The sequence below is a fragment of the Euwallacea similis genome, chromosome 25 (genome assembly GCF_039881205.1).
Source record: "Euwallacea similis isolate ESF13 chromosome 25, ESF131.1, whole genome shotgun sequence".
Lineage (NCBI taxonomy): Eukaryota > Metazoa > Arthropoda > Insecta > Coleoptera > Curculionidae > Euwallacea > Euwallacea similis.
In genome coordinates, this window is record NC_089633.1 from 715,723 (window position 1) to 733,939 (window position 18,217).

An 18,217-nucleotide genomic window follows, 5' to 3' on the forward strand; every position below is an offset into this window, starting at 1 on the left:
TGCACAAGGCCGATAAGAAAAACATGAAAATACCCTTTTATACGGTAATAGGACCTATACTTCGGAAAAACAAGCTGTGTATCAATTATCTTTGTGTCCATCCGGCAATGACTTTCTCCCCAGTTTACGTTGGAGCATTAGGTGTTTTGGGAGTGGTGATTTTTTATTCTACACATATTATAAAAGTGAAAAACGTCGTTGCAACTTTCAGGTATTAAACGCTTTTGATATCTATAGGATAATAAAATGCGGCCCAGTTTTGCCAGGCTACCTTTGGAAGGAACGCCTGAGAAAGGGAAAAATTATAGCTCCAGAGGCAGAAAGGGATTGCAAACTTATATCCTTGGTTCTATCTCTGGAATATTACCTTTTTCTAGTCCTGGGTTTAGTTACAGTGAGTTCAAAATTGTTAGTGAAATGCGAAATGCAATCACAATATTAATTTACCAATATTATTTCTTTAGAACAACCCCATCTTTTACATGCCATTTCTAGCACTATATGCCTTAATCATTTCACTGGAATTCTTAATATTTATTGCTAGAATATTTGTGGATGGCTTCAATTTGCAAAAAAAGACACTGATAATGACAATATTTATGATGTATAATTGGTTGTCTGTAGCATGTACTTTTGCCAGGTTGATGTCCTATTGTGATATGTAAATTCTAGAGGAATTACTTAATAAAAAATAATAATCAGGCATTAATCCAATTTATTGCTATATAAGAAACACATCCGTCTTTGACTGAAGCTAATACTGCCTGTTTTTTCACTGAGACTCCTAACCTACCAAAAGCAACTAATTCTGTGGGTGTAAACGTCCTCTCCGACTCTATACACTTAACTATGAATATTGCATGATGAATTATGGGGTCACCCAAATACACTAAAAAGTTGCCACCAAATTTCTCACCACTTGTAATGTAATAACCTCTATCCCACAAATCGCGATACACTATAATCCTTAAATTATTTGTAAGAGAAGCTATATGCTCTTTAGGAATGAAAGTCAAAGTTTTGGGATTTGTATCTTTCAAAAAAATTGGCCATAGCATATTTTCTTTGGTGATATTTGAGGATTTATTAAGTTCTTCATTAAAAATTTCTGCCTTAGTTCTATGATCGCCTAATTTTCTTCTCATTTCCACGATTTTGTCTATCAAAGTTTCTAGTTGAGCCTTGCGCATTTCTTTATATTCGTGTTGCTGCCCCTGCATTAAGGCATTTTCAAATGCCTCGACAGATTTGGAATCTTCAATTTCAGTGCTCTGGCACTCAACAACTTCTGCTAATTCTTTGTCAAGCAGCAGAAGAACTTCTTCGGGAAGTAATTTAGAAGGTAATGAAGGAATAAAGTTTGTGTTTCCTATAATGTGCCCCATTATTCGATGTACTGATCTGAGTGTTGACCAATCATCTAAATCGAAGACGAATACATTGCCGTTAATGAATGTTAATTTTATCATTGTAAATTATTGGTTTTTAGTTTCACGGTATTCAATATTTTGAAGAAATTTATAATAAAAACAAATAGATTTAAAACCTCACTTTTGGTTTATGTCAAATAGTGATGTGTTCCATCCTAGAGTTGAGAGGGTAGTTAGAGTAATTTAACAACAGTTATCACGTGATTTAGTGAAATTTTTAAGGATTCTCGTGTGTGCCACGATAGTGACAACGTGGCAATGTTCCAAACATTCACTTCCCTGACCCCGCAAGTCTAAACTGAAAAACCCATTATTAAATATGTCGCTAAACGATAGATATTCCACCCTCCTAGATAAATGCGTTAACTCTTTAACAACGTGGAAAAACTTTATTAATGAAAATTTGGAAGATCCAGATAAAAAAACGGAAACAGCCAAACTAAAGGAGATTGCTCAGAAATACTGTATCATTGACGATAATTACCAAAAATGCAAAAAGGTTATAACTCTTGTTGAAGAAATTGTTTCTGATCCATCCCAAGATTATGTAATTGACGAATTATATCAACAAAAACTGTCCACACAGACAGAAACAATTCATACTGACCACGAAATATGGGATCAATTGTTTCACAACACCTGCTCTATTCTCGAAGTAGTGCCAGAGAATAGACAAAATAACAATACATATGAGGATATTGGTGATTCATTAATGTGCTCCACCTCCTTTACTCTCCCAGTAGATCCAATAAGCAAAAGGGTCATTCGAAAACCTTTAAGGAATATCAAATGCAAACATGTGTATGACAGTGAAACGATTTATGACTATATAAGACAGTCCAAAAAGAGGGCTATGTGCCCTTATGTAGGATGTAAAAATAACAAATTGACACCAGCAGATCTAAAAGAAGATAAGCAGTTAGAGACACAGATTTTACAACATCTTACAGCCCAGGGAGATAGTTTTGAAGAAGAGAAGATGGATACTTCAGGAAGTGATAATGATGATTAGACTATTAAATTAACATATTGAATGGTACTTTTTTTTGTAATAAATCTTTGCAACTAATAATATATTTGGATACCTGGACATTGCTTTCCACCAACACTCTGTTTTCTTTGTCTTTGGCTTATAATATTCCTGAATTTTCAGTTTGTGCACTCAATATTTTGGCAGAGTCAGGTTACAATTTCACATATTTAGAAGGATGTAGCACTGCACTTTGAAATTTAATGTGTGCTCTAAAAACAAATTAATACAGTGCCAGTTTTGTATTCTCACATAAATGCACCCTGAAGCTTTGAATTTTAATGAACAGTAGTTTCAGAATGTGTCACAAATTTTTATAGTGGATTTTGTAATAAGGTTCAGATGCTACAAGTAGATTAGAATAAAATAACAAAAAAAGTCTACTTCGATACAGTACAACAAATTTTTATTAAAAACACCTGAATCATGTGTAAAAGATAATAATGGTAAATAATAGTTTTATTATTCAACTTTTAATTAAATATTAAAGGAATTTTTGTCATAGAAACTCATAGGTCATGAGATATATTTAACATTATTTGTTTGAAGAATTTACACTTATTAGATAAATTAAAAGCATGTTTGGTTGGTCCCATAGATCACATTTTTACTTCATCTAAGTGCACTTTTAAAATTATATCTTAAATCATTGACCAAGTATTATATTTGTTAACATATTAAATTTAAATAATTTTCTGTGTGTTCTTAGCTTGAATTTCAGCAATGTTTGAACTTTCCAAACACCACAATTTTAGGCTACTGATTTAAAATTTTCTGTTACTTGATTATCTCTAATATACAACTTCACTTTCTCAACCATCTCTTGGTCGATACACTTGGCCTCTAACAAATAATCGACCAATTGACTTAGAGTCATTAAAGCATGCATGGTAATACCTTTATTATTTAAGTTTGCAGCACCCCCTTGTTCCCTATTGAGGAAAACAATTGCATCTGTACATTTTAAGCCTGAAAAAAACAATTAAATTTATTAAACAATAACGAAGTATTTCTTTATTGCATTATTAGCTTTTATATGGATAACCAAGCTCATAACAGTGATTGTCACATAGGATAAAAACACTGACTTGTTACCTACAAAATTTGTTTTATTTAAAGTCTGAAATGTGATAATACATATTTTTAGAATTTGACTGACTTAAAAGATTTAAGTTGTTAAATTATGACTTAAGTTCAGTCATTGTCTATCAGACATATAGTAATTTAATGATTGGTAAAGACAAATCTTATCCTACTGAAAGTGAACATCTTAATGCACTCCCTAGAGACCTTTAAAACCTGAAGCAGAGACATAGAGGAAACTTTAAGGAACATGCTTTTTAGAATATCACAAAAATAGGTGGGTAATAGTTTAGGTTGAATAGAAGATTTATTTTTTGCAAGAAATTATTTTAGTTTGGAATTTTTGCTTTAATGCACAATGAATGTACAATGAATATGCCATAGTAGAGCAAATCTGCTCTGCAGTTATTCCAGTGGGTGCAGTTAATTATTACAAATATAAAATTAAATTTAACATAAATAGTCATTATGTAAAACAGACTTTAGTTAACCTTAACTTTGTTAATTCCTCACCTCAATCTTCTTGCACATACTTACCTTCATTTTGCAAATCTTTTACTGTTTCCAAAATGCTGCTTCCTGATGTAACTACATCTTCAACTATTAGACATTGGTCTCCTGCTTTAAAGACACCATCAACAATTTTTTTAGTGCCATGATACTTGGGTTCCTGTCTTCTCATTACCATCGGAATGGAGGTTTGTAATGACACTGCTGTTGCAATTGGTAGAGCTGTATAAGGGACTCCACATAGTATATCAAAATTAATTCTTTTGATTTCATGGATTAGTAAGTCAGCTAGAGTTTTCTACATTGGGACAGAGACACTGGTATTTTACTGAAGGTTTTTGCTGATGAACTTGGAACTTACCATTACATTTGGATAACTGACCATAACCCTTAAATCGCAATAAACCGGTGTCATAAGTCCCACTTTAGTTTTAAATTCGCCGAATTTGATTGCATTAATGTTGAACAGTTTTACGGCAAAAGCCTTCAAGTTTTCTTGTTGATTTGCCATAATTAAAGAACCAATAAGAAATGGAAAGATGTGATTAAATGAATGATGAAAACGTTTTCACAAGACAGCGTTTACCAGCATAGAATTATAACAAGATAATGAGATAAATTAGAATGTTGTTGTGGTTTTAATACTTAATATTGAAATAAACAATAAAGGTTAAAAAAGATAGTAAGGTTATATTTCTAGAAATGTCACAACGACTTTTTTTTCTCTACTCCAAGTACATTTTTCTGTTCCCTAGGATCTAGGTTTCACTTGTTTCCTTGGTAGGACCTTTAAGATTGTTAGACACAGAAAATATCATTTTTCCATTAAGTGCTAATTGATTTAATAGAAGTGCTGTAATAAAGAAAGATTTGATAATCAAGTAATTTAAATAGAGTATGAGTGTTCTGAGAACCAGATTTTCTTCATTTATTACGATATTTACACATCATGTCAGATTCATCTTTATTAATAAACCTGTCAAGAAGCAATGACAATTGACATACGCCGATTCAAAATTTTTTAACTGAATGTGAGGGGGGGAACGATTATGGATTTCTTTTCACCCCTTTTGCTTCTTCTTCAACCCCTTTCCTTTCGATTTCATACGAACCCTTGCGCAATAAGGACGAATCAGGGCCAAAGCGTGTTGAATGGCGACCCGACAAGGGTAGCGATTATGATAAAAAGCCGCACAAAAACCTATTTTTTTTACTATGGTAAGTGTACTCTACATCTAGTTTTTTACAACTTTACCTTTTACATTCATCTGTAATTATTAGAAATTTTTGTGATGTTAGTATCTCCAAATTTCCATGGGAAATGTTAAAATAATATTTAATTATTTTTAGGCGATATAATGTTAATATAATGAATTTCTCTCCATTTGGAAGTCATCTTTCTACTTCTATTCCCAACATACATCAATTTGCAGCCAAGCTCTCACAAGACTTTCCTTCAACAACAAGCTTGAATTCTTTGGATGATATTACATTAACAAATCGGTAAGCTTCTTTATATTGTAGACTGTAGTATAAAAATAAAACTGATCATCAAAACTGAGATAATATGAGGTGGATTTGAATTCCTGCATATATTTAATTTATGTACACAGATATACTGCAAATGGTATTCCCTCATTTACCCAACATCATCATGCCACTGCCCAACAGCAGCTTCTTGCTGCGTCCAATAAAAGCAACGGAAACTACCTCAATTCACAAAGTTTATACTCCCAAAATGCCTCTTCCAAAAGGCAAAATTTTGACCAGCAAAACTTGGATGTCTTTTGCTTGCGTAGTGACAAGCTGCTAGTTGGTAATGGGGAGAATAGTAAGGTAGTATAACGGTCTTTAAAATCTGCAAGAACTGAATGAAAAATCATTATAGAAAAAGGAGCATGAACTTTCAAAATCTCTGGGTCAAGTCCAAAGCAATAACCAGGCAATATCAAGCAATCCGTCTTCCTCAGTACTCTCAAATTCTTGGCAAAATTTGACAGCTTCCATGGATTATTTGGCGCAGCTTCCTGCCAACAGTCTACCCATAACCTTGCAGGACATCCTCAAATATTCTGCAGAGTCTTTAAAGAAAGACAGTAGTGTCAGTCAGCAGTCTACATTGCTGCAACAGAGCAGCTCACCTAATCTTAATTTGATGAACAATGGTAGTAGCTTGTATGCTGTTTCTTATATATCACCTTAATTGGACACTATTTGTTAAGGCACAATCAACATTGACTCTCTAAATATTGGAAGCAATACCAATGGAAACTTAAGTACAAATAGCAATACTTTAAGTACTATAAACACTGATCATTTAAACAACTCTACAACTGTGGTTGTAAAGAAAAAGAAGAAAAAAAGGCCTGAGAAGGAGAAAAAACCAAAACCAAAACCTGGTAAAAACCCCAAATAAGAATGAACTAAAACAACTGAAATAAAATTATCTGTAGGTGAAATACGGCTGTCAACGGCCTTAGACGGGTCTACTTTGTATTGTTGCCCAGAGTGTCATATGGCGCTTCCAGAACGAGATTTATTGGAGCAGCACTTGATGGGACACAACATGGAGCGACGCTTTGTTTGCGACATTTGTGGGGCTGCTTTGAAACGTAAGGACCACCTCACAAGACATAAGCAAAGTCATAATCCGGAGAGACCTTTTGTTTGTTCTGTGTGTTTGAAAGCATTCAAGAGAAAAGAGCAGTTGACACTGCACTTTGTCATTCATTCAGGGGAGAAGAGGCACATTTGTAATGAGTGCGGAAAAGGTATGTTTTAAATGCAATAATTGTCAATGCATTTTTAAAGATTTTTTATCCATTGCACAAAAATCTAATTTAATCTAAATGAATGAAAAAAAGGTGGGAAGCATGAAAATGCCCTTTATCACATATGAGTATAAGCTATCTTGATAGGTTTATCACGTTCCCTCTAAGTGGAGTTATAGTATGGTAAAAACCCTATTTTCAAAAATCACCTGAAAAGATTCTTGAAAACTATAAAATCTAAACTCACGGTTGAATTAGAATCGCTGATTGCAAGCACTTTAATTTAAAATCCTTTAGTGGTTATTCTGCTAACTGCCCATCGTACCCATCGTTCTTCATGAATGACTTTAAAACAAGTTGACAGTGTAATTTAACAATTTGTGATATTTATTGATGATTGTAACATCTTTTCAAGTATTTCTTCTTTAATTCTCAAAATGATTATATGATTTTTAGGGTTTTATCGTAAGGATCATTTGAGAAAGCACACTAGGTCCCATATCGCCAGGAGGGTAAAGGCGGAGCTCTCGCAACAAGGAATAAGTTCTCATAGTATTACACCTTAAAATACAAATTGAATAACAAAAAATTAAGAGAGAAGAATTAGTCTTCGATGAATTGAAGCAGAAACGTAATTTTGGATCGTTTGGATTTCTTATACAGGGTGAGTCAATTTTTAGTAATAGGGCTTTAACAATTGATGGAAGACCTTATTTTAAGGCGAAAATATCAGGTAAACATATCTTTCAAACGGCTTAGTTTTTGAGATGTAGGGTGTAAAAGTTTTATTAAAAAGTTATAAAGGGTACAGCAGGATAAACATGGCGAATCGGCCTATAAAATGGATTTCAAATTTTTTGTGTAGAATAGATGTATTCAATTATAAAAACATCTATTTTGACTTTGGGTCGATTTTTGAAGGTGACCTTGAAAAATGTCAAAAAGATCGTCTAAGTGCTTTTATTACTTTAAACTCAAATATCTTAGGAATTAAAAGAGATACAAAAATGAATCAAAAACCAGTTTGTAACTGAGACTCTGAAGAATATTTGTGTATTTTTTTAATAATTTTTGGAGGGTCGAAATATTCTTAAAAATTAAAAAAAAAAATTTAATTGCAATTTTTTCATTTTTTTTTGAGTGACAATCACTAATTTAATATATGTTATAATATGGTCCAAATTCTATCTCCTGTGAAAATTTCAATTTTTAAAAAATGTCGCCACACATTCATTTATATAAAAAGCGAAGAGCGCGTCACCAATTATTTGTATTCGTTTATATATTGTATTATTGTATTGTATTGTATTGTAGTTATATATTGTATTATTATATTCTACAATTTAATCAACTATTAATCTTCATCTCTATCTTCATTAATAATCACTGGTGTCTTAGTTTTTTCAAAAATTGAAGATAAAATTGCGGCTGGTCTTAAAATACGAGATAAATATCGTCTATAAGACAAATAATAAATAATGGCCGCCACATGGGAACAACATCCTACAGTACGGTTGCTATTAGGACAATCACAGCAATAACTTCTTATACTTTCATAGTATGTCCCATCTAATGTAAATACGATAAATTTTTCTGTTTATGTGTCGTGATTTAATTTCTGCTTTTAGTATGTTATGTGCTTCTTTTACGTAGTTTATTGATAAATTATCATTATCCATCAACTCGGCCAAATAAGAAACAGCTACAGTAAATTGATATGAGCCAGTAAAAAACACTTTCAACTGGTCTTCACTTAAGCGAGGAAAATCAAGAAGGTCATTTATATTGAGCTGTTGGAATTTAGATTTTCTGCGATTCCATTTTTCTCCTTAAACTTCTTGACTCAATGTATTATTCATGTTTAATCTATTATCTATATATTTCACTATAATGTCATTTCATTCACCGTCTGAACCTAATCTTTTATTATATTTATTATGTAGAAAACCAACAATTTTGCATAATCTTTTCATTATAGGCAAAAGTACATTGTGAACTTGGTGATGTAGAAGTTTATATTGTTGACCAATAATACCATGCACAGCTTCGATTACCCATCTGGCTTTAGTGATTTTACGTGACATATTAGCTTCCTCCGTTGTTAGTTGAGTTCGGTTACCTTTCATTGCTGGTATCAACACTTTGAAACCTTTTTGAGTTAAATTCTCTATGACATCCTGAAATCCACGATCAGCAATAAATATATCATCTGGTAACAGAATGGAACTTATGCCTGCTGGATCTTCTAAAACTACTTTCATTATTGAAGCATCGTTTTCAGTGCCATAGAATGGTCCAGCGAAATCCACTACTAAATCGTTTGTTGTACATATAGTAAAGGGGTTTTACTTTACATAAATGAGTTTTTTTTTGTCCGGAATACGATTTTCTTTGATAATAATTATTTTTACTTTTTTAATGCCGAATATAAGTACCACCAATAATTAGTATCAGCTAATTTTCGCCTAAATTGAATAGTTTTTTTGCGGTTTCGGTGGTGTTAGCTCTGATGTCTTCACGTGAAATGGCACTATATCCAAAATGAAATGGTAAAATGTCTCTTTCAAAACCTCCAATTATTTCATTGAAAAACTCAGACACCCACTGTTCATGTTTTACACCAAAAATGTTGGCAATAATTTTATTGGAATTTCTAGTTCTTAGTTTAAATAAGAAGATAAAAAGGGCTTGCAGTATTGACCTTGTGTTAGTATCCCTTATGGAAGTGAGTAATCGTCTAAGATTTATTATATTATCCCATGATAAACCAGTCAACGTTTTCCTTTGATCCTCCGACATATTATTGCGTTTATTAATTCTTTGAAACATTGAAGATTGCGTTTGAGTTGATAGTAAATGCAAAAACACCTTAATTTCAGATATTTCAATCGCACTTGTATGAAACACAATATGCAAATTGGAAAGTACATCTTCATAAGAACTAAGTTAAACTAAATAATAATAGGGTTAAAAACGTTGGTCTAATAAAACCCAATCTGTACCAAACTCAAAATAATGAAACTAATTCAAGACAAGGGTTTGCTTATTTTAGCATATCGTCGATTAATAATATAAAATCTCTAACTTCAATTTTTAATCATTTTGTTTATTTTGCACAAAACGGTTCCCTATTTAATACTATATCACCGGACCAATGTCATACAATAAAAAAACTGGATAGGAAGGATAATAATAATTTTAACACGTATTTTAAATATCACATTTTTAAAAAACTAAGACTCCGGTGGTTATTAATGAAAATAGTGATGAAGACCAAATGTCTATAGTTGATTAAATTGTTAAATATAATAATATTTTGTATTAGTTTCTATTTTATACTCGAAACATTAACGAATTCAAATAATTGGTGACGCGCTCTTCGCTTTTTATATAATTGAATGTGTTGCGACACTTTTTAAAAATTGAAATTTTCACAGGAGATAGAATTTGGACTATATTATAACATATATTAAATTAGTGATTGTCACTCAAAAAAAATGAAAAAATTGCAATTAAAATTTTTTTAAAAATTTGTAAGAATATTTCGACCCTCCAAAAATTATAAAAAAAATATACAAATATTCTTCAGAGTCTCAGTTACAAACTGGTTTTTGATTCATTTTTGTATCTCTTTTAATTCCTAAGATATTTGAGTTTAAAGTAATAAAAGCACTTAGACGATCTTTTTGACATATTTCAAGGTCACCTTTAAAAATCGACCCAAAGTCAAAATAGATGTTGTTTTTATAACCGAATACATCTATTCTACACAAAAAATTTAAAATCCATTTTATAGGCCGATTCACCATGCTTACCTTTTGCTAATACAGTAATGTTCGCTTATAACGAACCCGCTTATAACGAACTAATCTATGAAGTACGAACTCAAGTACATTTAAACGTATGTTATTTTTGTCATTTATAACGAACCCGCTTACAACGAACTTTCGCTTATAACGAACCTTAAATTTTTAGAAGAATAGAAAAACTTTACAGTTATAACGAACTTAACGCGGGATTTTACCGAAATCCCAAAGAAGAAAAGTAAACAATTCTCGGGGAAAGTCCAAAATCGTTTGAAGCAAATTGCTGACACAAACGACACAGTTGTTCCAGTATATTGATAGCGTTCAAAGAATTCGTTCGTTAAAAAAATCATGAGTTATATCATTAAAAAAAAAACTTAAAGCTTTAACTTTAAATTGTAAATATGACATTGTTAAACGGTTGCAGAGACATGCCAAACGGAGTGAAATTTGTTCAGAAATGGGATTAAGTAAATCAACGGTAAGAACAATAAAATATGCAATGTTCACAGATATTTTTTTTTGTTATTCCAGTAATTTTCCGGCTTTGTAATAAATTATGTAATTTGAAATAGTATTAATACGAATTAAAATTTGACTATACATATGTAATTTTAGGTTGCAACAATTTGGAAAAATAAAGAAACAATCCTAAAAACCTTCGAAAGTGGACAACATTCAAATGTAAAAAAAATCAAAAAGCCCAATAATTATGAAGTTGACCAAAGACTCTTAAAATGGTTTTCTCAACAAAAAAATAATAACGCAATTGTTAGCGGTGCTATATTACAATCAAAAGCTGAAGATTTTGCAAGTAAGGTGTCCGGAAACCAGGAACCGAAATTTAATAGAAGCTGGATCGAAAGGTTCAAAAGAAGGCATAATATTACGAGTGGAAGAATTGCTGGAGAATCGACTTCAGTTGATATGAACATTGTAGATGACTGGCTGCAAAACAAATGGCCAATAATTAGGTCAAACTTTAAGGATGAGGACATCTTCAATGGAGATGAAACCGGTTTATTCTTCAAGCTTACACCTGATAGAACACTAAAGTTTAAAGGGCAAACCTGTGAAGGTGGAAAGCTTTCCAAAGAAAGAATCACTATATTTGTTGTAGCGAATTTGACAGGATCCGAAAAAAGAAAGTTATTGGTAATTGGAAAATCTAAAAACCCTAGATGTTTTAAGAATATTGTACAATTGCCAGTAACTTATAAGTCCAATAAAAGGGCATGGATGAATTCAGAGATTTTTATAAATGCATTACGTGAATGGGATGAAGAATTACGCCGTAAAAAAAGAAAAATCATATTGTTAGTGGATAATTGTCCGGCTCATCCCGATGTTAAAAATTTGATGTGGATTACGTTAGTGTTTATGCCACCAAACACTAGTTCTAAATTACAACCCATGGATCAGGGTGTTATCCATAGTCTAAAGAGTCATTATCGACGACTCCTCCTCTCGGAAATGATATCTTGTATGGATAGTGGTAAGGAAAAATTTATTATTACTCTTTTGGATGCAATACGCTTTATTCATATGGCATGGCAAAAGGTGTCAAAGCAAACGATTAGAAATTGTTTTCGACATGCCGGTTTTCTCGAAAATGAGAATTTTGATTCAGATGATGACTTACCATTAGTCGAGTGGCTTAAAAAAATCAATGCAAAAATAAAACCGATATTCAAGAGGATTTTCTTCAAACCAACAACGATTTTCATGAATTTGTTCATGTGGATGACAATCTTGTGAGCGTTGAGTTTTTAGACGATAATGCCATTATTGCGTCTGTGTCTTCTGCATCTGACACTTATGATGATGATGAGGAAGACGAAGATGCAGCATATGAGAATAATGAAATAATATCCGTTCCTACAACCACAGAAGCACTTCGATATGTTTCTAGTATTCGTCAATTTCTTCAATCGCGAAATACTCCACAAAATGTTCTCGATGGAATAGCCCATGTGGAATCACATATAAATGAAATTCATTTCACCACAATAAAACAAACCAAAATTAGCGATTTTTTTCTTTCTAATTCCTAAAAAGTGTTGTTAAATTTAACAAATATGTATTATTTAAATTGGTTACTAGTTGAAGAATGTTACTTGTTGACTTTTTTAAAATATATATGTATGTAAATAAAGTGAGTTATGTATTAATTAAAAAAACAATCATAACACCATTTATTGCTTATAGCGAACTTCGGTTATAACGAACTATTTACTACGGTCCCTTGGGGTTCGTTATAAGCGAACATTACTGTATTTCCTAAACGGTTAATTTAAAAAAATAATAAAATTGCACACATTTTAACAGTTCACAATGACACATTTTTTGGTGTAAAAATTTTTTTTCCAAGTTTTCTAGTGGCTTACGTACCGGCAGAAAATGGTAAAGCAGCGATTTTTCTTTAAATAAAAATTATTTTTAATTATCTATTCAATTTAGAAGGAAAAAGTTCTTTTGAATTTTTTTACCTAACACACTACTTTTGGGAGAAAAAAATTTATTTGAATGCAGGACAATATACTTTACTAGAACCGTCAGTTTTAATTTTCCATTGAAATACCCATTGGTTATGACTGTAAATTTAATTCAAACTCACCTTCCAATTTTTAATACTCATCTAAATACACTGCAATTCGTTTATAATGGGTTTAAGGGACCGACAGATTTAGTTCTTTATACTCGAGTGTCTCTCTTATAGAATCAAACAAACAAATTATACACATAATTATTTTAATTTTTTAAAAATGCGTTTTAATGCATAATTGATCAAAAATAAATTACTTGTTTATTAAGATCACCCTTTAAAAACATTTAATATACAGGGTGTTAATGAATATGTGTTACATACTAATAGGGCATACAGGGGGAATGAAAATTGATCAACTTTTATTAATAAACTCATATGCGGGAAACGCACCGTTTTCGAGCTATGGCTAGATTTATTAGTGATGCTCATATTAATTAAACACTGCAAATAACACTTATATCAACTTTTTAATCTGTCAATAACTACAATAATTGTTCAAAATGACGATAACCCTTCTCAATGCATGCTTTGCATCCACGTACCATATTTTGATACACTCTTTCTAAGATGCCAGGACTTGCTTGTATTTCTTGTGCCGCGGCCAAAATACGCGCCAATATACTTTCCTTCGATTCGACGGGTGTCTCATAAACAAGACTCTTCATATGGCCCCATAAAAAAAGTCGAGGGGAGTTAGGTCGGGAAAGCGTGGTGGCCATGCAACTAATCCTCCTCTTCCAATCCATTTTTTACTAAATTTTTGATTTAAGTATTCTCGAACGGCTAGCGATGGTGCTCCATCTTGTAGCCACATCTGACTACAAATCTCCAGAGGCACTTCTTCCAGCAGTTCGGGCAAGATTTCTTGCACAAAGTTTAAGTAAATGGGAGCGGTAAGACAAGTTGGAAGAAGGTATGGTCCAATTAAATCGCCATCAATATCAGCCCATATGTTAATTCCGAACTTGTGTTGAAAGTTATCGGACCGAATACCATGAGGGTTTTTGTAAGCCCAAATACGACTGTTGCAAGAGTTAAAAATACCCTCCTTAGTAAAGATAACTTCAACAGAAAAAAGAACAAACCGTGGAAATTCAGACTCTATTTGACAACGTTGTACGAACCACCGAAAGAAAATGATACGTGGTACATAATCAGTTGGGCTTAGTGTTTGAACTAGTTGAAGATGATAAGGGTGGAGCTGTTGTTCTCTCAAAACTTGCCCAATGTTTACATGATTAACTGTCATGTTCCTTGCAATAGTTTGAGGGCTACTTGATGGATCTTTTTCAATCCTATAAGGCACTTCTTCTAATTCTATGGCTCTACGATTTCTCTGAACTCTACAGTTTACCTTATTAGCTGCTACTGTTCCTGTTCTCTGCAATCCCTGAAATACCCTGGCAAATACTCTATGCGATTGCCTTGGTCCATTGGGAAATTGAGCTAAATAGAGCTGTTGCGCTCTTCTGCCGTTACAGTAAGCTTGGCCGTAAAGTAACACCATGTTCGCGCAATCGCAAAATATGTGCTCATTCATGATGCATCCACAATTAAATTAAGTTACAAAAACTCAACCAATTTAATAAATTGAATATGTCAAAATTGACAATAGCTATCAAAAGTATGACAGCTTACTTAAAAAAAAATCAAGGTAATCACAGAAATAATACGCATACGGGCGGGTCATTTGCCGTGTTTGATTAAGCCTTTAGCGGGCGCGCGGTTTTTCAAGACATAATTGGTCACATGGGGTGATATGCACTCCTCACAAATAATAATGCTTTTCGGGAGTATGTGACAATTTTTGTTTTTTATTTTAATGGTTTTACACTAAGATAAGTTGATTATATGTGAGGACAAGTTGTATTGAGTACTGATTTATCCACAAGAAGGTTTACTATACTAAAACTAAAATTCAATTAAAATAAAGCACACACACCGGCAAAATTAAAGGAATGTAGATAATTTGAAGGTTTTTTGCTTCATACATTTTTTGTTTCTATCATATTAAACTGAAACTTTGTAAAAGAAACTAACTAATATTCTAAATATTAATTTCAATTTGTTCTGCAAACTGTTATGCTGTTTTGAATCTTTTTTAAAGCCAACACGAAAAATAGCATTTTTGCAAGAAAACAGTTTATTGAAGATTACGCTTATATTCAACAATTAATGCAAATCCAAATGCAAAGACAATGTTTTTTAATAACGAGTGTTTCCATCGCGAGCCCTTATGACTGCAGCCATCCTTCTTCCCATACTTTTGATGATGTTGTTGATCATTTCCTGAGGCAAATCTTCCCATATTTCAAGTAGAGCAGCTTTTAATTAATTTGTGCTTTGCACAGCAGGAATTCTTGACTTAAGATATCTCCCTAGCATGTCCCAGACATGTTCAATTGGATTCACGTCTGGAGAACACGTAGGCTATCTTATTGTGGGTATTTGCGCCTCATTTAAGTAGTCTCGTACACAGTGCGCCACGTGTGGACGAGCGTTATATGCATTAACCCATTAACGCCCAAATTAATTTTTTTTCGAAAACTAAAAAACAAATATTATTTTTGAATTTTATTGGTCGACATTTATCTAAAAAAAATATTTGTTAAAATTTTTTTGTTTTAGTTTTTTTGGAAATTGCTGATCTATAAATAGATCGCTGGGCATATGGAGCACAGACGCTAAATGGAGATAAAGAGTTTTGTTTATTTTTTCTTATGATATTTGACAAAACAACCTGTACAAAGGGTAATATTACATTTGTTGCAAAATGTTTAAGGACGACTTTTGCACGAAGGATATTGACACCTCCTTTGATTTTTTCGCTTCTCCAGAAAATGGCCGACTTCGTCGAGCCTAACATTATCTGGAACATAAGTTTTTGATGACGAAGGCAAGCTCAATGGTCTGCCTTTCATAACACTTCGTCCATGGCCCAACTTTAAGTATGAAATCGCAATTTCTCGTCTAAAGTCTTTTAGCGTGATCGAATTCTTCCCATTTACTCTTCTATACAATAGAAAAGAATTTATCATTGCCATGTCAATAATTCGCGTGAATAAACACCAGTACCATTTTTTACCACGAATGGCAATAGAATACTTCTCTAATAGCCAATCGTGGTGATCGACGCCTCCCATGTACTGGTTATAGTTAAAAATAATTCGGGGTTGTTGAATTGGCATTCGAGATTTAGTTTTGCCATTCCACCGAGTTACGGTAGCCATGGGAGTTATAGTGTCAAAATTTGAGGCGATTGACACACATTTATTGTCATTCCACTTGACAACTAATATTTTGTTTTCGGTATCAAATCTGAAATCATATGATCCACGTGGCAGTCTTTCCAGTTCTTTCGTAGGCTGAACAGGACAGCGGGCAGTTCGATTTTCTCTAATGGTGCCTGTGGCCCTAAATTTCATTTCTTTTAGCCTTACAAATAAAGCATGACTGCTAAAAAAATTGTCAAAGTAAATGCAGTAGCATTTTGGATTTTTCACCACTGACAACATGGATAGGATTACTCGGGTTCCTAGAGGTGCATTGGACTGATTGTCTTCTTTTCCAGCGTACGGTGAAAAAGAGAAGCAGTACCCATCTTCACCGCATAATGCCCACAGTTTATATCCAAATCGAATTGGTTTAGTTCTAATAAACTGCTTCATAGAGTGCCGACCATAATACCTCACCATCATCTCATCAATTGACAGGTTTTCCTGGAAAACTCCAAACTTTTTAAAATTTGTTTGCATTTTTTCCATCAGGGGTCTTATTTTAAAATATTTGTCAGTTCTATTGTCCAGAGCTTTTGTATGATCAGCAAAGTGAATAAGGGACTTAATTTCCAAATAAGCATTCCTGCTCAACGCATTTTTGACAATGGATTGGCCCAAGTCATCTTCATCAGACCAATAGTCTCTTTCAGGCGGCAACGTGTGGTAGCCGCTGAATATGAGAAAACCAATAAATATTTTTATATCCTCCTTTCGAATTGACCATCCTTGCTTGTTTTTTTGGGTAGTGGCATATCGGATTGTTTCATTCCAGATGAGATCATAGATACCATCGTCAAAAAAATTTTCAAAAATTTCCAATGGTGATGCCTGATGCAATGCGCCTTTTAGATTATCTTCAATTCCACGACAATTATATTTGACTGGATCGGCATTATATTCAGGGTTTGCTTTGATCCAATTGGTGATGGGCTTCTGAAACTTTTCTCCTTTCATTTTCTTTTTAGGAACTAGAAGTGACAATGGTAAGTTATCCTCTTCATCGCTATTGTTTTCCCTTTCATTGTGCTGTACTTCGACATAACCAGCAATGTCGGTAACGATAGGAATTCCAGTAGTTTCGTCATCTAATACTTCTTCATCCGTGAGTTCGTCGACGTCGGGTGGGAGTGCTAATATGTCACCTTCTATTTCTTCCGAATAGAAGTAATCTACAGCGTCTTGCAATTTTTTAAACACCGGGTTTGTGGTCATTTTTACTTCTATGTAAATTTATGGTATCATTAGTAAATATTAGTAAAAATTTAAATTAAATAATTATGAATAATATGTTAAATAATTATATTATGATGAATATTTTAACTATTATCAAAATAATATTGGTTATTATGATATTTGTTATTACTTTGGCAAAAATTATTGACCAGCAGAAATTAGAGAAATATAGTCATGAAAGACCAGCGATCTATTTATAGATCATTGTGCAAAACCTTTCTCTAAACTACAAGATAGAAAAAAAATTGAAGAAATTTTTATATAATATGTATGATTTAACCTTTATAAACAATAATCTAAAATATAATCAACATACCTTATCAGGGTTCCAATATATACAATGATATAAGTTGATACGCAGTTTATAAAAAAAACCTTAAAAAGAGCGCTGAAATTAACTGAATGCCTAGGGTCACAGAATCTAAATAAAAGAATAAATGAAGGGTTTATAGCTTATCCTAATATTACCCTACCATAAAAGAGAGTGTTTGCTTCCGAAGTTGACGATTCAGCATCATTTATCTGGTG

General features: G+C 32.7%; 7 protein-coding genes across 7 annotated transcripts; 4 read left to right on the forward strand and 3 right to left on the reverse strand.

Moving 5' to 3' along the window:
- The first annotated feature begins 3 nt into the window (after positions 1-3).
- Positions 4-665, forward strand: LOC136416916 (uncharacterized). Its single transcript, XM_066402354.1, has 3 exons — positions 4-155; positions 212-394; positions 465-665. Exons 1-3 carry the CDS (start codon positions 24-26, stop codon positions 663-665), a joined length of 516 nt encoding a protein of 171 aa, XP_066258451.1. The 5' UTR covers positions 4-23.
- Positions 666-681: 16 nt separating this feature from the next.
- Tsen34 (tRNA splicing endonuclease subunit 34) lies at positions 682-1,564 on the reverse strand. Its single transcript, XM_066402350.1, has one exon. It carries the CDS (start codon positions 1,467-1,469, stop codon positions 699-701), a length of 771 nt encoding a protein of 256 aa, XP_066258447.1. The 5' UTR covers positions 1,470-1,564; the 3' UTR covers positions 682-698.
- A 168-nt stretch (positions 1,565-1,732) lies between these two features.
- LOC136416933 (E3 SUMO-protein ligase NSE2-like) lies at positions 1,733-2,603 on the forward strand. The gene has a single exon (XM_066402378.1). It carries the CDS (start codon positions 1,750-1,752, stop codon positions 2,440-2,442), a length of 693 nt encoding a protein of 230 aa, XP_066258475.1. The 5' UTR covers positions 1,733-1,749; the 3' UTR covers positions 2,443-2,603.
- Positions 2,604-2,938: 335 nt separating this feature from the next.
- On the reverse strand, positions 2,939-4,697 carry LOC136416934 (uridine 5'-monophosphate synthase-like). The gene is made up of 3 exons (XM_066402379.1): positions 4,415-4,697; positions 4,081-4,351; positions 2,939-3,429 (listed from the first exon to the last, which is right to left on the reverse strand). The coding sequence occupies exons 1-3, from the start codon at positions 4,562-4,564 to the stop codon at positions 3,212-3,214; spliced, it is 639 nt and encodes a 212-aa protein (XP_066258476.1). The 5' UTR covers positions 4,565-4,697; the 3' UTR covers positions 2,939-3,211.
- Positions 4,698-5,095: 398 nt separating this feature from the next.
- On the forward strand, positions 5,096-7,633 carry LOC136416826 (uncharacterized). Its single transcript, XM_066402191.1, has 7 exons — positions 5,096-5,271; positions 5,404-5,556; positions 5,667-5,889; positions 5,942-6,218; positions 6,276-6,452; positions 6,507-6,824; positions 7,281-7,633. Exons 2-7 carry the CDS (start codon positions 5,423-5,425, stop codon positions 7,388-7,390), a joined length of 1,239 nt encoding a protein of 412 aa, XP_066258288.1. The 5' UTR covers positions 5,096-5,271; positions 5,404-5,422; the 3' UTR covers positions 7,391-7,633.
- A 3,023-nt stretch (positions 7,634-10,656) lies between these two features.
- Positions 10,657-12,684, forward strand: LOC136416803 (tigger transposable element-derived protein 4-like). The gene is made up of 5 exons (XM_066402158.1): positions 10,657-10,725; positions 10,808-10,939; positions 11,058-11,111; positions 11,249-12,125; positions 12,404-12,684. The coding sequence occupies exons 1-5, from the start codon at positions 10,657-10,659 to the stop codon at positions 12,682-12,684; spliced, it is 1,413 nt and encodes a 470-aa protein (XP_066258255.1).
- A 3,271-nt stretch (positions 12,685-15,955) lies between these two features.
- Positions 15,956-17,668, reverse strand: LOC136416804 (piggyBac transposable element-derived protein 2-like). Its single transcript, XM_066402159.1, has one exon. The coding sequence runs from the start codon at positions 17,666-17,668 to the stop codon at positions 15,956-15,958; it is 1,713 nt and encodes a 570-aa protein (XP_066258256.1).
- Between the last annotated feature and the right edge of the window lie 549 nt (positions 17,669-18,217).

Excerpts from the sequence above, each read along its gene's own strand:
- Tsen34 (XM_066402350.1), bottom strand. The coding sequence starts at position 1,469 with ATGATAAAATTAACATTCATTAACGGCAATGTATTCGTCTTCGATTTA.
- LOC136416916 (XM_066402354.1), top strand. The coding sequence starts at position 24 with ATGAAAATACCCTTTTATACGGTAATAGGACCTATACTTCGGAAAAAC. Across the intron at positions 156-211 it reads CATTAGGTGTTTTGGGAGTG|GTATTAAACGCTTTTGATAT; the intron begins GTGATTTTTTAT and ends TGCAACTTTCAG. Across the intron at positions 395-464 it reads TAGTCCTGGGTTTAGTTACA|AACAACCCCATCTTTTACAT; the intron begins GTGAGTTCAAAA and ends TTATTTCTTTAG.
- LOC136416933 (XM_066402378.1), top strand. The coding sequence starts at position 1,750 with ATGTCGCTAAACGATAGATATTCCACCCTCCTAGATAAATGCGTTAAC.
- LOC136416803 (XM_066402158.1), top strand. The coding sequence starts at position 10,657 with ATGTTCGCTTATAACGAACCCGCTTATAACGAACTAATCTATGAAGTA. Across the intron at positions 10,726-10,807 it reads GAACTCAAGTACATTTAAAC|AAAAACTTTACAGTTATAAC; the intron begins GTATGTTATTTT and ends TTAGAAGAATAG. Across the intron at positions 12,126-12,403 it reads GATATCTTGTATGGATAGTG|ACGATAATGCCATTATTGCG; the intron begins GTAAGGAAAAAT and ends TTGAGTTTTTAG.
- LOC136416934 (XM_066402379.1), bottom strand. The coding sequence starts at position 4,564 with ATGGCAAATCAACAAGAAAACTTGAAGGCTTTTGCCGTAAAACTGTTC. Across the intron at positions 4,352-4,414 it reads TCAGTTATCCAAATGTAATG|AAAACTCTAGCTGACTTACT; the intron begins GTAAGTTCCAAG and ends GTCCCAATGTAG. Across the intron at positions 3,430-4,080 it reads AAAAGATTTGCAAAATGAAG|GCTTAAAATGTACAGATGCA; the intron begins GTAAGTATGTGC and ends TGTTTTTTTCAG.
- LOC136416826 (XM_066402191.1), top strand. The coding sequence starts at position 5,423 with ATGAATTTCTCTCCATTTGGAAGTCATCTTTCTACTTCTATTCCCAAC. Across the intron at positions 6,219-6,275 it reads TCTTAATTTGATGAACAATG|GCACAATCAACATTGACTCT; the intron begins GTAGTAGCTTGT and ends CTATTTGTTAAG. Across the intron at positions 6,453-6,506 it reads AAAACCAAAACCAAAACCTG|GTGAAATACGGCTGTCAACG; the intron begins GTAAAAACCCCA and ends AATTATCTGTAG.
- LOC136416804 (XM_066402159.1), bottom strand. The coding sequence starts at position 17,668 with ATGACCACAAACCCGGTGTTTAAAAAATTGCAAGACGCTGTAGATTAC.